Source organism: Notothenia coriiceps, unplaced genomic scaffold, assembly GCF_000735185.1.
Source record: "Notothenia coriiceps isolate Sejong01 unplaced genomic scaffold, NC01 NC01_scaffold00026612, whole genome shotgun sequence".
NCBI lineage: Eukaryota > Metazoa > Chordata > Actinopteri > Perciformes > Nototheniidae > Notothenia > Notothenia coriiceps.
This window is the reverse complement of record NW_011359313.1, coordinates 163,230-182,857: the sequence shown is the minus strand read 5'-3', so window position 1 is coordinate 182,857 and position 19,628 is coordinate 163,230. Positions and strand designations below refer to the sequence as shown.

The 19,628-nt window shown below is 40.9% G+C and overlaps 2 protein-coding genes across 3 annotated transcripts in view; both read left to right on the top strand.

Moving 5' to 3' along the window:
* LOC104957260 (uncharacterized) lies at nucleotides 1-3,033 on the top strand. The gene is made up of 8 exons (XM_010784873.1): nucleotides 1-134; nucleotides 246-371; nucleotides 462-606; nucleotides 734-1,012; nucleotides 1,123-1,340; nucleotides 2,328-2,508; nucleotides 2,782-2,928; nucleotides 3,026-3,033. The coding sequence occupies exons 1-8, from the start codon at nucleotides 90-92 to the stop codon at nucleotides 3,031-3,033; spliced, it is 1,149 nt and encodes a 382-aa protein (XP_010783175.1). The 5' UTR covers nucleotides 1-89.
* ptprq (protein tyrosine phosphatase receptor type Q) overlaps nucleotides 2,970-19,628 on the top strand; it is a 33,643-nt gene continuing 16,984 nt past the window's right edge. For both annotated transcript variants that reach the window (XM_010784843.1, XM_010784841.1), the window contains exons 1-27: nucleotides 2,970-3,138; nucleotides 3,219-3,530; nucleotides 4,290-4,583; nucleotides 5,144-5,443; nucleotides 6,729-6,859; nucleotides 6,984-7,113; nucleotides 7,283-7,436; nucleotides 7,587-7,693; nucleotides 8,147-8,244; nucleotides 8,636-8,804; nucleotides 8,995-9,255; nucleotides 9,378-9,538; nucleotides 11,096-11,207; nucleotides 11,913-12,021; nucleotides 12,753-12,867; nucleotides 13,852-13,921; nucleotides 14,027-14,226; nucleotides 14,372-14,600; nucleotides 14,712-14,840; nucleotides 14,946-15,092; nucleotides 15,323-15,486; nucleotides 15,809-16,325; nucleotides 16,461-16,622; nucleotides 16,894-17,073; nucleotides 17,156-17,263; nucleotides 17,558-17,839; nucleotides 18,321-18,602. In XM_010784843.1, coding sequence (XP_010783145.1) covers nucleotides 3,284-3,530; nucleotides 4,290-4,583; nucleotides 5,144-5,443; nucleotides 6,729-6,859; nucleotides 6,984-7,113; nucleotides 7,283-7,436; nucleotides 7,587-7,693; nucleotides 8,147-8,244; nucleotides 8,636-8,804; nucleotides 8,995-9,255; nucleotides 9,378-9,538; nucleotides 11,096-11,207; nucleotides 11,913-12,021; nucleotides 12,753-12,867; nucleotides 13,852-13,921; nucleotides 14,027-14,226; nucleotides 14,372-14,600; nucleotides 14,712-14,840; nucleotides 14,946-15,092; nucleotides 15,323-15,486; nucleotides 15,809-16,325; nucleotides 16,461-16,622; nucleotides 16,894-17,073; nucleotides 17,156-17,263; nucleotides 17,558-17,839; nucleotides 18,321-18,602 — 4,858 coding nt within the window. In that variant the 5' untranslated portion in view covers nucleotides 2,970-3,138; nucleotides 3,219-3,283. The remainder of the gene's footprint in view (nucleotides 3,139-3,218; nucleotides 3,531-4,289; nucleotides 4,584-5,143; nucleotides 5,444-6,728; nucleotides 6,860-6,983; nucleotides 7,114-7,282; nucleotides 7,437-7,586; nucleotides 7,694-8,146; nucleotides 8,245-8,635; nucleotides 8,805-8,994; nucleotides 9,256-9,377; nucleotides 9,539-11,095; nucleotides 11,208-11,912; nucleotides 12,022-12,752; nucleotides 12,868-13,851; nucleotides 13,922-14,026; nucleotides 14,227-14,371; nucleotides 14,601-14,711; nucleotides 14,841-14,945; nucleotides 15,093-15,322; nucleotides 15,487-15,808; nucleotides 16,326-16,460; nucleotides 16,623-16,893; nucleotides 17,074-17,155; nucleotides 17,264-17,557; nucleotides 17,840-18,320; nucleotides 18,603-19,628) is intronic.

The following is a 19,628-nucleotide window of genomic DNA, read 5'->3' as shown; positions in this document are numbered from 1 at the left end:
GACCAGGACCCACTGTCCCTCTCCCTAATAGTGACCGTTTGTATCCAGGTGGATGTGAGTGCTGGTTGAGATGAGGAGTGACATTTCCAATGGGGGGAACAGAGCGTCTGTGGCTACTTGCTAGTTTATGCCAGGTAAGAGAAAGGCCTAAACGTCCAGTTCTGTGGAGTATTCAATATCCACAATTCCTATTTTTCTTCTTATGAGTGCAGTTTATTTAGGTTAACAAAGTTACTCCTCTTCAGGTGGTCTTGCTGACCTGTGAACAGCATTTAAACCCTGTTGAGGTTGAAGTTGTGTTTCAGTCCTTCCCTTTCACTGAAGATCCAGACACTTACACAGTCACCTGCATGACTGCAAGGAAACATCTGGTAAGTACACAATGGCAGGTTTTTTATCCGTTTTCATTTTATAAGTTTATAACTTATTTGTGAACTAAATTATTTGTCATATTTCTGCAGGTGTATGTGGAGCCCATTCATCATTCAGCATGCTCCCCTGACTGCAAAATGTCCCTGCAATTACTTGAGGACCCGAGAGGATATAACATCAAACTGAGTGCTAGCAGAAATCTTAGTACTCTTCAGGCAAAGACTTTTCACTTCAGTGAGTGCTTCTGAACTTTAAAAACCACAGTCCATATGGAAAAGATGACACACTCGATTAGTGTTTGGTGTATGCTGCTTGATGTTAACCCCCTCCACTGTGTCTCCTCTTCTGTATTTGTGTCCAGTTCCAGTCCCCCAGTCTGCCCTTCATGTATACACCACGGCTACCACTTCTCTCCTGACGTGGAAACTTCACAGGCACCAAAGCTTATCCACCTTGAGTCTGTTCAACAGCCACACACAACTTGTCACACACTTCCTCAACATAAACTCATCAGACTCTGGTTACATGGTAAAAGTTCTCGAGCCCGGCACCCGCTTCAAGGCCAAAGTTGTGGTGACCACGTTCCTCAAACACCTTAATATGACCATCAACCAGATACTCAGCATTGGCATGGAAACAGGTATTGTACACATTTGATTTACCATGATCATGTCACCACAACTTACATATCAACCTATAAACTGAATGCAAAGTGTTATGTGACAGAAAACTTGATGATAATGTCTCCAGCTCAGTGCCCCTCTGGTTGGTTGGCCATTGGGAGAAGTTGCTACGCTGTGAAAAGGACCGGTTTGGCCTGGAGCAATGCACAGCTCAGCTGCAGAAACCTGGCAGCTGTAAGTCACCTGGCTGACATAAATACAGATGAAGATCTGCTTTTTATATCATCCCATCTGCTGACCGACAACAACCTGCTGCTGCTATGGACCGGACTGAATGACCAGCAGGTAGCCTTAATACAGACATATCCACATTGATCGTTAGTGAGCTATAATGCATAATTACTTTTTGTTGTGACTTTCCACTCCCATTTGCAGTAGCTAATGAGAACCAAGCTTGTCTAACAACTGGTCACGCTTGAGGATTTTCATGAATATTTATGAATAACTTTATAATTAGTTATTTAGAAAGGTATTCTTCAGAAAAAACTTTGATTAAATACTTATAAAACAGTGCACCCTTTTTATAGGCTGCAGGAATTCAGCAGTTATTCTGTACTGCAAGACAGTCACACTCAAGCAAAAATAGTCTTTGAGTAATTAAGGGATATATTGAAAGAGGACTGCAGGACCAATAGATTAAAGAGAGGACCATGCCCCATGATATAACTTTTTGACAAAATAATTTGTCAACACTAACTAATACTCCTGATATTGGTGAGAAAAGAGTGATATATGTATTTACTGTATCTAAGTTTTTCTTGGCACTCAAAGAAGCTAAACATCACTTATTTTACATATTTTTGTACAGGTATTTATAAAAATGAAATATAAAATTATATATTGTGCAAAATTATGATATTTAGGAAAATGGTCAAGAGAGTTTTATATTTATAGTAAAAGGTATTACATATTACTCTTAGGAGGATTTACCGATTGATTAGAATACTAAAGATATAAATGAAGTTCTTATCGATATAAATACATTTCAAAACCAGCTTATCTAAACTAAATAGCAGTTTTCTCTCGGGCTGACTGCAATGCGGTCTTCACACATTTCGTTATATCCTTCTGTTACAGAATGATAAAAGTCTAAGTAAGACCACAGGGGGATTTCCTGGCAAAGAAGTTTACTTTCTAAACAGAAAAAGCACCACAGCAGCAGTTGCTGCTTAAAGAGGAGTTTTGTTTTTGATACTTTCACTTTAATGACAGTGAGCTGGGAATGCTGGTCCCATGTATACCGTTTAATGTTTTTCTGCTGTCCCCCCACAGGAGGAGGGCCATCCTCGCTGGTCTGATGGTTCAGCCTTTAACTTAACGAACACTATGATGTCATTACTGCCGGCCAATCGGACGGACTGTTTTGCCCTTCAGAGGAATGCCACAGGGCCGGGATACTTTCTCACTCCTTTCTTCTGTAACATCCCCTTACCCTTCATCTGCCATTACAAGAGTAAATACATGATGTATATACTTTTATTAACCACAGAATGTACTGCCCATGCATTATTTAAACATTTTAAGAAATGTAGCCTTTTAAAATGATGAAAGCATTTTTTAGCATCTTTTGCAATGTCACAGCCCTGAACCCTTGATATTTCTTAATCTCAGGCTAAATAAGTAATGCGGAACACTTAGTAGTTAACCCGAACCATTTAATTATTGAGCATTAATCATGTCCTTCCGAAGTTGCTATGATGTTACTCTAGTTCTCTCTCTTTCACAGTCCCTCCAGTCCCTGCCTCTTTCTCCTTCGACCTGCTTCAGGTGACAGAACAACAGGTAGAGCTGCGTTGGAGTGACCTCTCACCCTTAAACTCTCTAAATATATCCTCTCTCGAGATATTCCTCCAGTACCAAGAAGAGGAAGATGGTGAAGATGATATAAGGAATTCAGAGGACAGAAAGAGGACACAGAGCCTGAGGATTGTTAAAAAGATTGTCAGGGTCCCCATCTCCCTCTCCTCCAGAGGGGTAACTGTGGCAGGTTTGTCTCCGGGCAGCGTCTACTCCTTCACTCTTCGAGCCTCTTATCTTGGCGGCTCAACCTGGAGCTTGGGTCAAACACGGACTGCACACACGAGTGAGTCTGCTGACGTACACATTAGTTACACATCTTGTGCTAACGGTACTTTAAAGCTTTATGTTTTCTCTTTCTTACAGGACCTCTTCCTCCTCACAATATCAGTTTTGGCCCTGTTACCGTCAGTCAGATTAGTGTCCACTGGATGCTGACAGATACACAATTAAAGGATGGATGGATATTTGTGGTGCGCTATGTGGACATGTCTTCAGGACAAAAGAGGATAGTTAGAATGACTAATATCTCCAAGTTATCAGAGACTGGTGGGTTACAGTCATACTCTGCTGTGATTGGAGGGCTGGAGTCTTACAGTAAATACACAGTTGAAGTTTACACCGTCACCCAGTATGGGATAGACAGCTGTGGACAAGCGCCTGTGACTGTGCAGACTGGTAAGCATGTAACAGGGCTTTTCACAGCAGTTTTTTGACGTGTCATAGTAGATTTAACATTAGTAATGACTCTCTCCCAGTAAACCGTGACAGTGATGCAGCCTATAAGGACTCTAAAACTAGCTATTTAATTGAATCAAGTTATCATTATTGTTTGTCTTTTACAAGGGACACTTTCGGACTGCTTTGATCAAAATCGCAATCTGGATTAGTATTAACAAATATTGGAAATAATGTTTTTCTTCGGAATATAGTATGTCAGTCTTCAATAGGTATTATGGTGTTGCAGAGATGTCCAAAACTACAAATTGTTTTCTACCGACATCTTGAAGTAATTGTTCTAGAAAAATCATGCCATTATCATTTAATGGTGTTTTTCGATAAATAATAATGACAATATTACAATTCCCTCCAATATTGTTATTGTGATTGCTATACAGTATCAATCAAAATCATCGCATTTGAAATTCTCAAGAGGTTCAGCCCAACACAATAACAACTAACATTGTTTGTTGTGAAGTGAATTTACTTTTTTCCCGAGTGGGGTCTTCAGTTCTTGAAGGCAACCCTACCTCAAAATAAGGTGCCCATAATGAGGTGGCATCCTCTCAAGATAAAAAAAACTGCTGATTAACTGTGATTGCAACTTGTAATTTGGATAAAATATTAACATCCTATTTGAAGATGTTTTACAAACTGTATTGCTTTGACCAAAGTTACTTGAAAACAATATCACTTTTTTCCTTTTGCATTTCCTAGCGGTGAGGCCCCTTAGTGGTCTGTTTGTGTTGAGCGGAACAGTAAATTTGACTGTCTGCTGGACCAGCTCACCTGATAACCCACCAGATCGTTATTATATCACATCGCAACCGCTGATTGACTACCCACCAACCTCACTGTGGATGAACCAGACCAGTCCTGGTGCACACTGGGTGAATGACACTGTGTGTGTAAATCTGGGCACATTTACTCCAGGTCAGACTTATGAAGTGGGAGTGGTCTCTTTGAGGGGTGAGGACAGGAGTGAGATGACCAAAACCATACATACCACAGGTAAGAGAAACAGAAATACATAAATAGTTCAATAGCCGTATTTACATTGAAACATGTTTTGTTGATTCAATGATTTCTTTAAAATCCACAGTTGTCACTTTGTGCAGTTTCAATGTATTTAAAACTTTGTTTAAAACTTTATCTGAAGCCTAAATGAGGCTTCCGTAGTCTGAGGTAGCTAGTGGGTGTTTTCCAAAGTGAAAGCTTTGTGTTTTCCCAGACAGTGTTTCCCTGTTGAGGTGCAGTGGAAACATAGTAACAAACAGAGGGAATTATACTAAACATGCTGAAACTTGAATTTATTAATTTCGAAAGCTTAAGCTCATTTTGACATATTTTAATATATTGACATATGGTGGACTTTGGTATTTTTCACCATGACCTAAATGAATATGAGGAATGATTTCAGCAAGTAAAACACGTTGCAATTTACAAATGGGCTCCTAATTGACTTGAAAAATTGTTATCCCAGTGCTTAACAGTGTAAACAAAGAGCCTTTTAACCAAACTGGTAATTTTGTAAACAATATTTCCATCTGTTTCTCTCTCTTTATGTGTAGACCCATTGCAAGTACAGGTAGCAGTCCCTCTTTCTGTGGGCACACACTCCACACAACTGTACATCCAGCGGCCACACCTGGGTGTGATCGATGGGGTCAAAGTGTGTGTGTGTCCAGGATTGTGTGACAGTATGTGTGAGGGATTGTGTCTGACAGCATGCGACTGGTACTCCCTTCCTGCTGGAGTTCACATCATAACCCTGAGCAACCTCAGTTCAGGCTCCGAGCTGCAGCTCAGGGTGTTCAGCACAAGCCGGGCACAGATGGGACCACCTTACTACTCCCGCCCCTTTAAAACAAGTGAGGAACCACTTTTAATACAACTGTAGCACATACTTATGCACATGGTTCATGGCAGCAGAGACATTTAAAATCCTTCTATCCTGAAGGTGTCAGAAAAATCCTTTGGACTGATATCTACTTTACGATACGATATACAATACGATACGATATTACTTTATTTGTCGGATCAGGTCTGAAATTTGACTTGCGTCACAGCAGCTCCATGTCCTTTTAATGATCTCAAAACATAGTGGATCCTTCGTTGTTATTGTATTGTAACCTGGAGAAGTCCTCTCATCACCTTTTCTCTCATCACTGCTACAATTGTACTGCCGTAATTTAAAAAACAGTCTACAAATATATATTTTTTAATTTCTTGCAGATTGCAGAAAATAGATATTCACCCTCATATTGTACCACTTTACAGTTTACCTTTTTGGTATTCATTTTTTAAGATTTTTGTTAGCGAAACACCATTTAGGTCAGGCCTCAAGCTAGGGAAACAATGTAAGAATGTATGTTTGATATTAATCTTGTTATGAGCCAGTGTGCTTCTTAAGGGGGAAAGATCCCCTACATTTTAGGGGATTTATTCGCATCAATGACACGGCTGAGCTTTTTTTCTTTTTGCAGCTAAATAAAATTCAAATGGGTTGCCTGGGGAGAAGAATTAATTTTTCAAACAAGTGTACGTGGTGTTTTTTGTTATTCAAACCATGTTGTTTTGATATAATTATATAACTAGAACTTTTAATAAATACGTTTGCATTTGTTATAAAGCACTGTAGACAAACACATTTCATTTTAACTACAATACTGTCCTTAAATAGCATATACATTAGAATGAGATTTAAAAGATATCCCTAATGAAAGTGACCCAGGACCCCCAGGGGTCAGTCGCAATCATGTTTGAGATTAATTCATTTAAATGATAGAGATATAGGCTACATAAATGTATATTTTAGTGGGAATGCTGATACAGCACAAAATTCTTTATTATTCCGCCGGGTTATTTTGTACCTCTTCTTCTCCCACATTTCACATCACAGAAACTCTGTTATTTAATAGTTTAAGATGATATTCTAATCAAACGACTCAATACATATGTTGTGTTTATTTTGAATACATCAAAAATCTTGTTGTTTTACATAACTGAGGCATTCAAATTAAAAAATTAAAATAATATGTCAAATTATTCAAATGAACATACGTCATCTGTATATTCTATGTCTATGTGTTATTGGCTGAAAAAATAATTGGAGGAGTAAGTACAACATGGGTGGGATGTGGTTTGTGATTTTAGGTCTGGCTCCTCCAATCAGAGTGAAGGAAGGTGTGGTGACAGACTCATCCATTCAGCTGCTCTGGGATCAGGCAGAAGGACAGGCTCACAGCTACGAGGTTACCTGCTTCAACTGTCACCATTCACACAAGGTAAACAAACAAAAACATGTTGTCTATGATTTTATTTCGTCAAAGATCCCTCTTCCTGCCAACGTATGCTGTAACTGTAAGGAAGATAACAAGGCTTCTTGGTATTTTTATTTTTGTGATAAAGGTGCAGAAGGTGTTCAATCAGAGTGCAACCTTTTCTACTCTGACTCCAGGCGTGCTCTACCACTTTGCAGTACGAACAGAGAAGGATTCCTTTACAGATAGTTCCCCTGTCACCATCAACATAATTGCAGGTATGCACACACACACACACACACACACACACACACACACACACACACACACACACACACACACACACACACACACACACACACACACACACACACACACACACACACATACACACACTGATATTTCTGTTTAACTCACTAACTATGTGTGGTGTTTTTTATTCAACAGCTCCTAACCCAGTGGAGTTGTCTCTTGTCAATAAAACAACATCATCCGTATGCATTCGTTGGAGTAATATCAGGGGAGTTGCAAGCGGACTCATCCTGTCAATCAAAAACAAAACATCCAGCCAAGAGCTGATCATCCCTCATCAAGAGGCCGGGTCAGTCTCAATCTTGTCAGCCAGTGCACAAATTATTACAATTTCATGAGAGTAGAATGTCCACATTTTATTTTATAACAAGATCTGCTGCTGAGTGCAACATGGTTTACTCAAAGCTTGTGCTTTAAAACACTGACTGTGTGTTCTCAGGTCATACAGCTTCGAAGGCCTCGCTTACGGAAGCCAATATACAATTGAAGTGACAAGCACCAGCGGGGGAAGAAGGAGTAAACCTGCCACTATGATCCTCCATACTTGTAAGTTTCAAAGTTTCAAAACATACAGTAACTGACACCAAATATAGGTTGTGTGTGTGCCCATATTTATGTGTGAAATGATAGTCAGAATGTGAATACAACATAAAATGCATAATGGAGTAAGAAAGTAAGATTTTAAATGGTTTGTAAAGGTAGTTAATGAATTCCATATAAACCTTGAGAAACCAAGTAAGATTGTAGTTCGAAATAAATCATTGTCAGAATAGAAATTATAGCACAAGCTGTTGAGCATAGAGGGACCAGCTATGGGTCTAATGTCTGTTTTCAGTTTCTTTCCCGTGCCGGTTTAAAGTGAACCTATACAGTATGTAAAAAGTTCACTCCCATGCTTGTTATCACATGTGTATATGTATGTATGTATTACCTAGAGATACAAACAATGATTATCAGTCTGTACTTACTGTCACATGCTAATGGGAATATGGTCTCCAGGTCCAGGGATGCCGCAGGATGTGGTTCTTTCGGAGCAGATAGTGACGTCTGTGTTTGTCACCTGGAGAGCACCACCAGGACAGGTGGAGGGGTACACGGTGAGATAAAACTACTGCACCTTATTAATCACAGAAGGAGATTTATTTTCACATTCTAACTTTCAAGAAGTCCTTGTCATTTGTCTTACAAACACATTTTTTTTTTTGTTCAAGGACAAATGAGGCCTCTTGCGTCAGGGCCTGCACTGCACTCACCTGTTGGTTACTTAGCAACCTTTTGTCGACACACCACAGATTGAGTTACCAGCCCTTTAAAGATGTATGACCTCTATAGAGCCCCGACCAGGGAGAATGACCAAGCACATTACATACCCACAGAAATAAACTAGAAACATTATTCGATATACAGGATTGAACAACAAAAAAGTGTAATTGAAACTTGAATGACGTTTTGTAAGGCCTCAAAAGGGATTTATTTTGTATTTCTCAGCTTGTTTTTGGCCTGCGGTCTGTGGACAGGAAGTCTTGGATTGAGGTGCTTGTCCGGAGCACACGTTATGAGATCAGGGATTTGATCCCGGGATCAGACTATGGTGTCAGTATTCAGAGCGTGCTGGGCTCAGAAACCAGTCAGCCCGTCCTCCGAGAGTTCAGCACACGTAAGACACACTCATGCATGCAGGTACACTCACACAAAAACCGACAGGCCTTAAATCTGTGCAGCATTACAGAACGCTTTTGGTGATTCCTCAGTTAGAACATAAAGCCCTAGCGACACAGACAAATACATTAAATGTGGCCTAAGAGATGAAAACTAAAGGTGTAAATAAAACAAATATTTGTTTCCAGGCCCAGCAGGATTATGCGCCCTTCATGTAGAAAACATGAACTCCTCCTCTGTCTCTGTGAGCTGGGACAGTGCTGTAGGAGAGTTTGACTTTCACAGAGTCACTGTGGTCAACACGTCAGTCACAAACACACTCACCGTGCCCAGGGAGAAGCGGGTTGCCGTGCTTACAGGTCTGGCGGACGGCTGCAGCTACAACGTGAGCGCTGAGAGAGTGAGAGGGGTGAAAGCAGGGAGCGCTGCCTTTCTGACTGTGACCACAGGTAGATGAAAACACGAGGGGCTGCAACACAACATAATCTCCAACCCTGATTGCCTTTTCACTAAATTACTGAAACTGTCTCACCTGTCTGACTCCATTTCTCCCTTTACTGTCTTCCTTGAGTGCCAGCCACTGTGCGAGGAGTGCGTATCATGAATGTGTCGGCACATGCATTCTCGCTTCACTGGGAGCAGGCGGCGGGGTGTGTGAATCACTACCAAGTCACCCTTCTACCGAACCATGGAAAAGTCATAGTGCACCCTGCACATGACGGATATATTGAGGTACACACTCACACTGGGTAGTTGAAATGATACATTTATTTAATTTGTATTTAGTTCATCACCAAATAAAGTCATTGTCAACATTTAGACAACAGGACAGTAGAGTTTGTGTGAATACCAAGACCTTGGAGGAGCCTAGCATTGTCTTGCTCTTGACTTGCAGCTGAGTTATGATTCTAAATGCACAAAATACATAACCACTCAAACATGCATGCATTATCATTCCTCCCATTCAACCAAATCCCGCCCCTTGCTGTCTCCTACCAGCTGCCAGGTGTCGGATACCCCCCAAAATGTAACCTTACACAGCAAACACACAGAGGCACACAGTTGAGTAATAGATCTCATTATTTATTGAGTTGGCCTCATGAGCTCAACCCTGAATCATTCATTTGCTTAAGCAGCTCTCCCCGGAGAGAGAGACAAGAGGGAGAACGTTAGCCTTGTGCTAATGAGAGGACCCTCTGCCTTCCCTGGTTAGCCAAAACAACTTTTGGAATACCTCAAGACCAAGAGCTGTTTATTTCCGATGCCTGGATAATTAACCCTGTGATCTTTACTCATGTCACTAACCGGCTCCTAAACCTGGAGTTATTCCTGTTTACCTCTGTGGATTACCTGTAGATCACTGCTAACCATCAAGCACTAACACTGGATGCATGTTTCCTGGCGGGGCCTCTAACCTGCTGTGTCTAAACTAAAGCTAACTCTGCTACCCAGCATGGCCTTCTCCTCTCTCGTCCTAATGCTCACACTCTGCCTGGGACAGGTGCACTCACAGGTAAGAATTCAACACTCAATATATGGCATTGCTGTGCACATAGGTGTTTATATGCCAATATACTGAAGATAATATTAACACTAACAGACTGTAAAATGTTTGTTTATATTTCCAGTTGGTAACATAAGTTATTAGTGTGATTCATCACCGACCAACATACTGATATCACAGGAGCAAATGTTGGTTGAAACACACACTAAAGCAAAAAGACTGCAGGACTGTTTTCTGTCACCCAGACACATACATAAATAAACAAGCTAGCAGAAACAAGCTGTCATCCATTTACAACCACCCACCTTTGTATTGATGCAGATGGCTGAAGATTCAAGGTTTCGCTTTACATTTTTGTGATGATTCTTCAGTAGTCTACATGATGAAATACAATAACAGAAGGCTGTTGAGGTTTCTATAGGAATTGTTTTGATTTTTCTTGCTTTTATTTACAGAAACTTTTTTTCTCAAACAAATACTTACTAAAATTCTCTATTTCCAACTCCACAATTATGAAAATGTTCTGCTTTCCGATATGTTGATATGATACCAAAATAAATATCTGGGAATGTGACTTTTGCCAAAAACAATTCAATAAACAAGCAACATTTGAGGCTTTATGAAATTGTGGTAGGACATTTTCTCCATTCTCTTATATAGTTATAGAGCAATGTACACTTTAAAAAACCATTAATTCTTTAATTAACATTCTTTTAAATCATGACGAGGGTGTTAATGAAAGAATTCTTGATTGACAATGTATTGCTAAATGTGTGTTGACACAGGCCGATGTGGTGAATGTCAGTCCGGGGACACAGTACAGTGTAACGGTCTCAGCATCCTCCTCCTCCAACATCAGCCCCGGAGTCAGTCGCATGATCAACACCAACGAGAGCGGTAAGACGTGCGCGCTGTTGATGCTACGATACTGTTGTACGATTACATTACATGTCATTTGTTAGACGCTTTTATCCAAAGTGACTTACATACATTTGGTACTGCGGACAATCCCCACAGGAGCAATTTTGGGTTGAAGTACAAGTGCCATCAAGTTCTTGTCTGCCCTCTGCTGTACAAATCGGTTCTTGTATAGCACATACACACTTGCTGAGAGAAAGGGGTCAGCACTGTGTGTGTCTTTGTATGTGTGTTAGGGGCGGGGGGGTTTATACTCCCTTCCCTGTGTAATTCCTCTTAGGTAATTTAAGCCAGAGCTTTTGAACCGCAGAATGAATGGGTCTGCAGTGAATGTCAGTGAAATGCCACTGCTGTGTGAGGCCTTATTCATTAGAGTTCAGCCTTACAAACACACACACACACACACACACACACACACACACACACACACACACACACACACACACACACACACACACACACACACACACACACACACACTAACCCTTTCAAGATAAGTCCCTGACAGACAACAACACTATTCTTCAAGTTACCCGGATATTGTGTTCAATTTAGTTTTGATATACAGTAGTTATCTAACACAATATATCAATATTAGATGCTTGCCCTATTTATGATATTAAATACTGTAGAGTAAATATGAGACTCTTCTCTCCTCCACACACTTCCCTTCTCTTCCTGTAGTTGCTGGACCACCTTTTGGCCTAGAAGGAGAGGCCGTAGGATCTAATGGTATTCTTCTCTCCTGGACAACGCCATCTAATGGCAATAATATTGACGGATACATCATAAGGTAATTCTTTGTTGTCTACTTGGAAAACTGTAATTCAAGACTTGGCTTGAATACAATGAATTCTCTATTACCACGGGTCCATGTACATAGGCTGTGATTCTGAAATTCACAATACAGGAAACCTTTGTTGTCTTTGTCTAAGGCAGCACAATTGTCTTTGCAAATGGCAATCAGGTGCTGAGTCATCATGAGATCATGAAAACATATAAATGTAGTTAAAGACAATTTAAAGATATTTAATGATATAAAAACATATCATAGTGTTGTAAAATATAAATAATGTGTAATATATAACTTATTTGCTCTTACTTACTATGTACATTTAGGTATCTATGTGAATTACACACTCTATTTCTCCTTTTTAAGTCTTCATTTAATACGAAAATAACCCATTAAAGACTTTTTTAAAGATTTTTTTTCTAAAATAACCCAACGAGAGACATTAATTTCAGCAGACAATATTCAGGTTTTAAAAGCTAATTATATTTATAATAGAATTGCCCTCTCATACCCCTCTGAATATAATGGAGTATGGTAACATAAAATAGAAATACTAAGTAACAAGTACCATAAGTGTTTTTTTAAATAATGTACTTGAGTTATTGTTCTTGTTAGCCAAATTTACTTAAATCCAAATTAAGATTTGGAGTACCAAATTTAACCAGCCTGGTACTGTGTGGTAAAATGTGAGTTGGGAGATGATGATCGTGAAAACTGATTTCTCTCTGCAGGTACAAGGAGGTGTGTCCCTACCCCGACCCCACATTCACACAGGTGACCAAGTACCTGGACATCCCAGAGACCCTGCTCACTGACTTCACCTCCGGCTCTACATACCACATCGAGGTGAGATAATCAACTCAAGGTTGATGCCGTCACAGGGTAGCTGATAGGAATGTGCTTTGGGAAACTCAAATACAACCAGCCGAAGATTTTTCCAAACATACAAATTCAATGGGTATGAATGTTAGATGTGGTATTACATATTCTTTTTTTCTTTTTCTGAGACCTGTCCTCCTGTATTATCATGCGGACAGATCCCACTGGAGCAGACTATTCTCTTGATCTGGCTTAATGCTGGTAATTGATCCTGATTGCATTATTAATCAGGTAAACAGATATATGGATCAGCCATGGCTCTTTCCACTGTCTGTTGTCACTGAGCTTGAATGTGATCATGCTTATTAGTTTTCAGAATTCATTAACCCACAATGACCTTCATACAAATGGACACACAGCGGGATTATACCTACCTTGTGTGCGTGCGTGTACTGTATGCTTATGAGTGTGTGTGCATGTATCCTATTACTACATCTCACCTGTGAGTGTGTGGGCCCACCATGCCATGCACAAAGCTGAGCTGACAAACTATCAAAACATAAATACTGTAAGCTGCAACTAATATGTCGCAAAAAAAGATTTACATATAATTAAGTTGTATACTTATTGATAAGTTAAAATGTGTATTTAATATACAATGCTTTTCATAGTGGTCCAGTACAAATATAAAGTAAATAAAGCTGCAGATGGATGTTCCAAGACGTTTTAGAGGGGGCATTAATTATTGTCCTTTTAGATGAATACTCCATTAGCCTGATAATCAGACTTAAATTGGTATTTTACTTTCATGTCATTATTAATGTATTTGTCATTCATTTTAATGTATTCTGTTTAAATCAATTCCGAGTGCTTTTAATTACTGTCAACATACCTGTGTATAATGTATCATTATTGCAGTGATCATTGCCTTAGATGCTAATCCATGCCCTATTGACAGGAGAATGAATTAATGATTATACATACTTCCTCTCTTACTCTCTGTCACTTCAGGTAGCAGCCATATCTCCAGCTGGAATAGGAGCCTTCAGCAAATCTTTATACATCAAGACAGCGGAATCCCGTGAGTTTTCATGCACACCTATTTGCATAATAATCTTTACATCTAAAAGACTAATGTTCTTGCTAATTGTTTATGTATTTGTGTGTGTGTGTGCATTTCCTGCAGCCCCTGGCCTGGTGACCAACTTGACAGCGTTTTCTCAGAACCACACCAATGTGTTGGTTACCTGGTTCCTGCCGCACCGCATCAACGGCCTCATCACAAAGTTTGCTGTCAAGGCTAAACACGCTCGTACCGGGCAGACGGTTCGCACGCTGGAGGTCAATGCAGAGGACATCATGACCGGGGCGCTGCCTCACTGCAATGTAGTCATTCTGTCACCCTCTTTTAATTCAACTGTTATTGTGAAATGTTCTGTTTGTGTCAGCATTTTAGATGCTACCAAGGCACAAATCCGGCCATGTGTATTATATAAGGCTTGAATTGTCCTTTATGATTTTGTATGTGCAGGATGCAGCCGATATCCTGTCACGTGCGACTCCCAGTCCCGTGGAAATAACAGCCTCGTTGTCACCCATCACCCACTCCGCCGTGCCCCCTGCAGCCGCCTGGAGTGTGCCCATATCAGTAGGGGTTGATCAGCTACGCCCTTATACCGCATATCTATTCGAAGTTTCTGCCTTCACCTCTGACGGAGAGGGACAGATAGCCTCCACTATGGTCCGCATGCCAGAATCAGGTGTGGAAAAAGGACTAAACCAGGCCGTAGCTTCTGTCTAACTGGTGTATTGATTAGTGGGATATTCAATATTTGCAACATTTAAGAACATCTTTATTTCTATCTCTGCAGCCCCAGAAGACTCCCCAACAAACTTTGTTGTATTGAATATGACATCTAGATCTATATCCGTGTCCTGGAGCTCTCCCAACATCATCACAGGAAAAAACACCTATGTTATCTACCTTTATGGACCTACAGGTTTTAAAATACACTCTTGCTCTCACTCACATTCATGCATAATTTAGGTCTTAAACTCTAAACTGATTGAAATCCACACATTTTTCTATTTCCCCTTCATCCCAGGATATTTGTATGAGAACAGCACAGCAGACACGCGGTTTGCTCTGACTGGTTTGAGTCCCTTCACAAGGTACACGTTGGCCGTCAGAGCCAAAGTGTCTGGAGAAGTAGGCCCAGCAGCGCAGGAAGATGTGATTACACCTGCAGAAGGTGGGTGTACTTGCATACTAATATGTTATTTTGCATTTAGGTGAATCCTCATAAATTCACTCATAACTTTATTTTGGGGAGGAAAAGGATGACACAAAAACACGCAGAGCTACAGAAATGTCAAAGATGACACAGTAAAGTCTAATAAATATTCCCGATGTGTAGAGGTGTGTTTTCTGTACTTCTATGTCTGTGTCTAATTCTCTTTGGCTCTTTATTTGTGTGAGTAGCACCCAGTGCAGTGCAGGACTTGATAGCTGAAGCTGAGGATTCAGTTTCAATCCGTGTGAGTTGGAGGATCCCTGCCCAGCCCAATGGTCCGATCATACAGTACAAACTGCAGGTTCTGGCTGGCGTCACCCTGCTGCAGGACATCACCCTCACTGCTGAAATGGTAGGCCAGATAGTAAACATATTCCTAAAACCACCAAAAATGTATCCCAATACAGTTTAGTAATGATAACAATTCAGTTTTAAAACCTGAGCCTGTTCATCTAGAAAGGTTGGAGCAAATGTTACTGTTAATCCTGCATTTACTTACTATACATATTGAAGAAAAGAGGATTTGCAATGTAAAAACTCCTCTCTTGATGGCTGTCAGGGAAAGGACAGAGTAGCATAAACACCTGTACAAGTTTTCGACTGCCCTTTAGAAAAACTGCCCCCAACCCCAAAACTACAGACAGACTATAAACTCTAGTTTTTTCTTCTTTCAGAATACAACTGATTTGCCTGAAGATGACACTGTTCCCCCTGATGTCAGTAACAATTCCGGGCGACGTAAGAGAACAGCTGAGCTCAGTCTGATCACATCTCCGCCGACATTCACTGCCACTGTCCCCGATCGCACACTTCCCAAACGTTCAACTGCTTCTGGCCTTACACACTCTGGACAAAGAATTGCCGACCAAATCACTAACACCTATGCTCAAGTAACCGCTGCCTCCGCGGTCACCGAGGAGCCCAACACAAGTTACATTTCTGCTTCACACTCTGACAGCACAAACACTCAATCCTCTGACTCTGCAGTCTCTGGGACTTCTTCATTTTCTCCTACCTCTGTGCCACCGGCTACGCCTCCACCCTGGCTCACAAAGCAATCCCAGGCTGGAGATCTGACCTCAGATTCATCACGCTTGGCCCTGACCCCAGGCCAGCTACGCTTGTTTACTCAAGATGCATCAATTACAGGAGCCTTTTTAACACGCAACACAGCAACTTCTGGTGCTAAAGGTGCGAGAGAACTCCCAAAACACACTGCTTCCCTTAACTTCCTGCAGCCCATTGTAAAAGTATTTTTTATCTGTGCTTATAAATTGTGTGTGTGTGCTCTTGTGTATCCATCTGTGTATTGCATGCGTGTTGCAGGTGTAACAATGAGAGAGGAGGTGATGGACGTGTTGTCTGAGGAGTTGTCTTACCTGGTGTCAGATCTGAATCCCTTCACCGAGTACACGTTCAGGGTCACTGCTTCCACACCAGTGGGAGAGGGTCCTGCAACAGATATCACTGAGAAGACCAGGGAGCAGGGTGGGTGCACCATTTCATTACAATACATTTAATTTACACATGCTAAATTGGTGAAATCAACCATTTGTATACAACCCTGAAACAATACAGCTCGTCAAATAATGTATGTTAATATTCTAAGTTCTAAGTTTAGAAAGAATAGGAAAATATATATAAAGTATTTAAAGTAATTAGTATTGACAATTAAATATCATAACAAATTATCAGGCCTGCAAAACCCCCAAAACAACATATTTATTTTATAATGTCTAGTTCTGTATGTTTTGTTTAGTCCCTAGCTCAGTGCTGGAAGTGTCCTATCAAAACATCAGCTCCACCTCCATACTAGTGAGCTGGGCGCCACCGCTTAACCCCAACGGGCGGATCACACATTACACCGTCTACGGCCTCAAACTGCACAGTGATCAGGCCCTGAAGTGGTCTACCGACGCTACCAGCATATTGATAACGGGTAGATAAATCACCTTTTCTGTACAGTCATTATACTCAATATAATACAGGTTGTTGATAAATATCTATTGTCTAATGTATAGATCTGGACAAGTATACTGGTTATAAGCTACGCGTAGCTGCTTCTACAGCTGTGGGAGAGAGCTCCCTGTCGGAGGACGATGACATCTTTGTTTTCACCTTAGAGGACGGTATGTGCTGAAAACAAACTTGAGACAATACAAACACAACGGTCAAAACATTTGTTAGAGTTGTTAAAATAATGCAGATATTGTGTTTTATATGTTTCTGAAGCTGTTTTACCTTCTTTCTTTATTGTTGTGGGTGCCTAGTCTGTGGCATGCAAACTATCAACAATTAAATGTATTATTTTGCTCCCAATATTTATTATGAGGATATTTCAGCCTAATTATTGGATTGTTTGATTTTATTTTGTTCAATTCATTTATATTTTATCTGTGATTTTCTTGTCGCTCCATCCCCAGAGCCTGACTCCCCCCCTGTGAACCTCACTGTGGTCGCCACCAGCCCCCTCGCCGCCACATTGGCCTGGTCCGCCCCAGAGCAAGCCAATGGGATGATCCAATATTACGAGGTCCAGTATGAGAACGAGTCCTACTCTGAGTTACTGAACACATCCTCAAACACAGCAACTCTGATGAACCTGAAGCCTTTCTCCTACTACAACGTGACTGTGAAGGCGTACACCCGTTACGGCCACGGCAACCAAACGTCAGAATCTTTGTACCTGCTGTCCGGAGAAGATGGTGTGTTGATGGATGCATTTAACAACATGAATGCTAGAGCTGCAACAATTAGTAGAATGATTGATTAGTTGATCGACAGAAAAATAATCCTAAACTAAATCTATTCATTTGTAAATAATCTCTAATGCAGAAATGGTAAAAATAAATTCTGTTTTCAAACTCTGAAAATATAGAAATGTACTGCTTTCCTGGGTAGTACATCTTACTAAACTAAATATATTTTTTTGACTGAAAAACAGGATTTTTTTTAAAGAAAACATCTAGGATTTGGGATACTGGGATGGATATTTTTAACTATTAACTATCCCATAGACCAAACAATTATTCACTCATTTACAGAATAATCTTTGGATTTATCAATGATTCAAATTGTTGTTGGTTGCAGCTACTGTAGCTAAAATGCACTTATTAAAAATATTGAGTAAAAATACCACATTTTCAGATTTTAATAACATTGCATCTTCTTGTGTTCTCTCTTCAGTCCCGGGCAGTCCTCCGTATGACGTTACTTATGAGTCGGTCAGTCCCAGCGAGGTGAACGTGACCTGGCAGCCCCCTCTGCTGCCAAACGGGATCATTACCCACTACAGCCTGCAGCTGTGGAACTCCAGCCACTACCTGAACCTCACCTCCCCTACCAACTACATCCACATCACACACCTGAGGAAGTACGCCAACTACCGCGTCATGGTGCAAGCACACACACGCGTTGGGCCTGGGAACTACAGCAGTGATCCGCTGAACATCACTACACTGGAGGATGGTGAGAAGGGTCGGGGGGGGATGGAAAGAGGGAGGGTTTGTTTTCAGATCCAGGACGCTGCACGATTACATCATGACAGAGTTCGGAGGGCGTCTGATTAAATCTGACTTTCCTCTCGTCTTTTCCTTCTCAGTTACATCTCTCTGTTTCAGATCATGCTAATGGTGTTACATCACAGGTGTTTGATGCCACGTGACGCTCTTGTCTCCAATCAGCTCTGAGAAGCTCATACAACAGAGTCCTTTCAACTAACCAGTCTTTTATTTCAGGGAAACATTCAGTTTCTCTCGGGCACTTTCCTGAGGGGCCATCTGAGGTTCCTAGTTCCCCAGTGCAAATCTATTTTTCATCACTCATCAGTGTCTGTATTGATTAGGCCCATCCTCCTGATTGTGTTTTTTCACTGGAAAGTCTTTCTCCTGCATCTCAGCCCCAAACACAGCTCCTCAGTTTCTCCTCGCCAGGAAGTTGTCAGATTATGAGTTGGAGTTGTCATGGCAACCACCGCACGAAGCCAATTCAGACATACTCTACTACAAAGTCAGAATTTGGTGAGTTTCCTAATTTCCTTCTCCCTGTTTGGCTGTAGAGATTCAGAAACACATTGTAACATAAATAGTGGCTCTCTTTGATAGGAATGAAACGACTGAGCTGTGGCAGAATGTGACGGGGACGTCAGTGGTTATTAATGTAGACTCAGAGAGCCGCTACAACGCCTCTGTCTCCAGCTGGACCCGACTGGGAGATGGAGGAGTGCTGATCTACATTAGCTTCACCACCACTGATGCAGGTGCTGGAGGATGTTTAAGACCATTAAGACAAATTACATCAGAAGAATTAATCACCATGTGTGTATGAAGTTTCTTCCTCGTTCTGAATATTTATCTCTGTGTTTCTCAGAACCATTTGACTCCCCGCAGAATGTGACTTTTGCAAATGTGACCGCCTCCTCTGTCACCCTGCTGTGGCACCCGCCTACTGAACCTAATGGACTCATTGTACACTACTCTATATACTACTCTTATA

What these genes read in the sequence shown, in the direction of transcription:
- LOC104957260 (XM_010784873.1), top strand. Translation starts at nt 90, where the DNA reads ATGGGGGGAACAGAGCGTCTGTGGCTACTTGCTAGTTTATGCCAG. An exon ending in CAGCATTGGCATGGAAACAG is followed by an intron (nt 1,013 to 1,122) that starts GTATTGTACACA and finishes TAATGTCTCCAG; the next exon opens with CTCAGTGCCCCTCTGGTTGG. An exon ending in CCGGACTGAATGACCAGCAG is followed by an intron (nt 1,341 to 2,327) that starts GTAGCCTTAATA and finishes GTCCCCCCACAG; the next exon opens with GAGGAGGGCCATCCTCGCTG.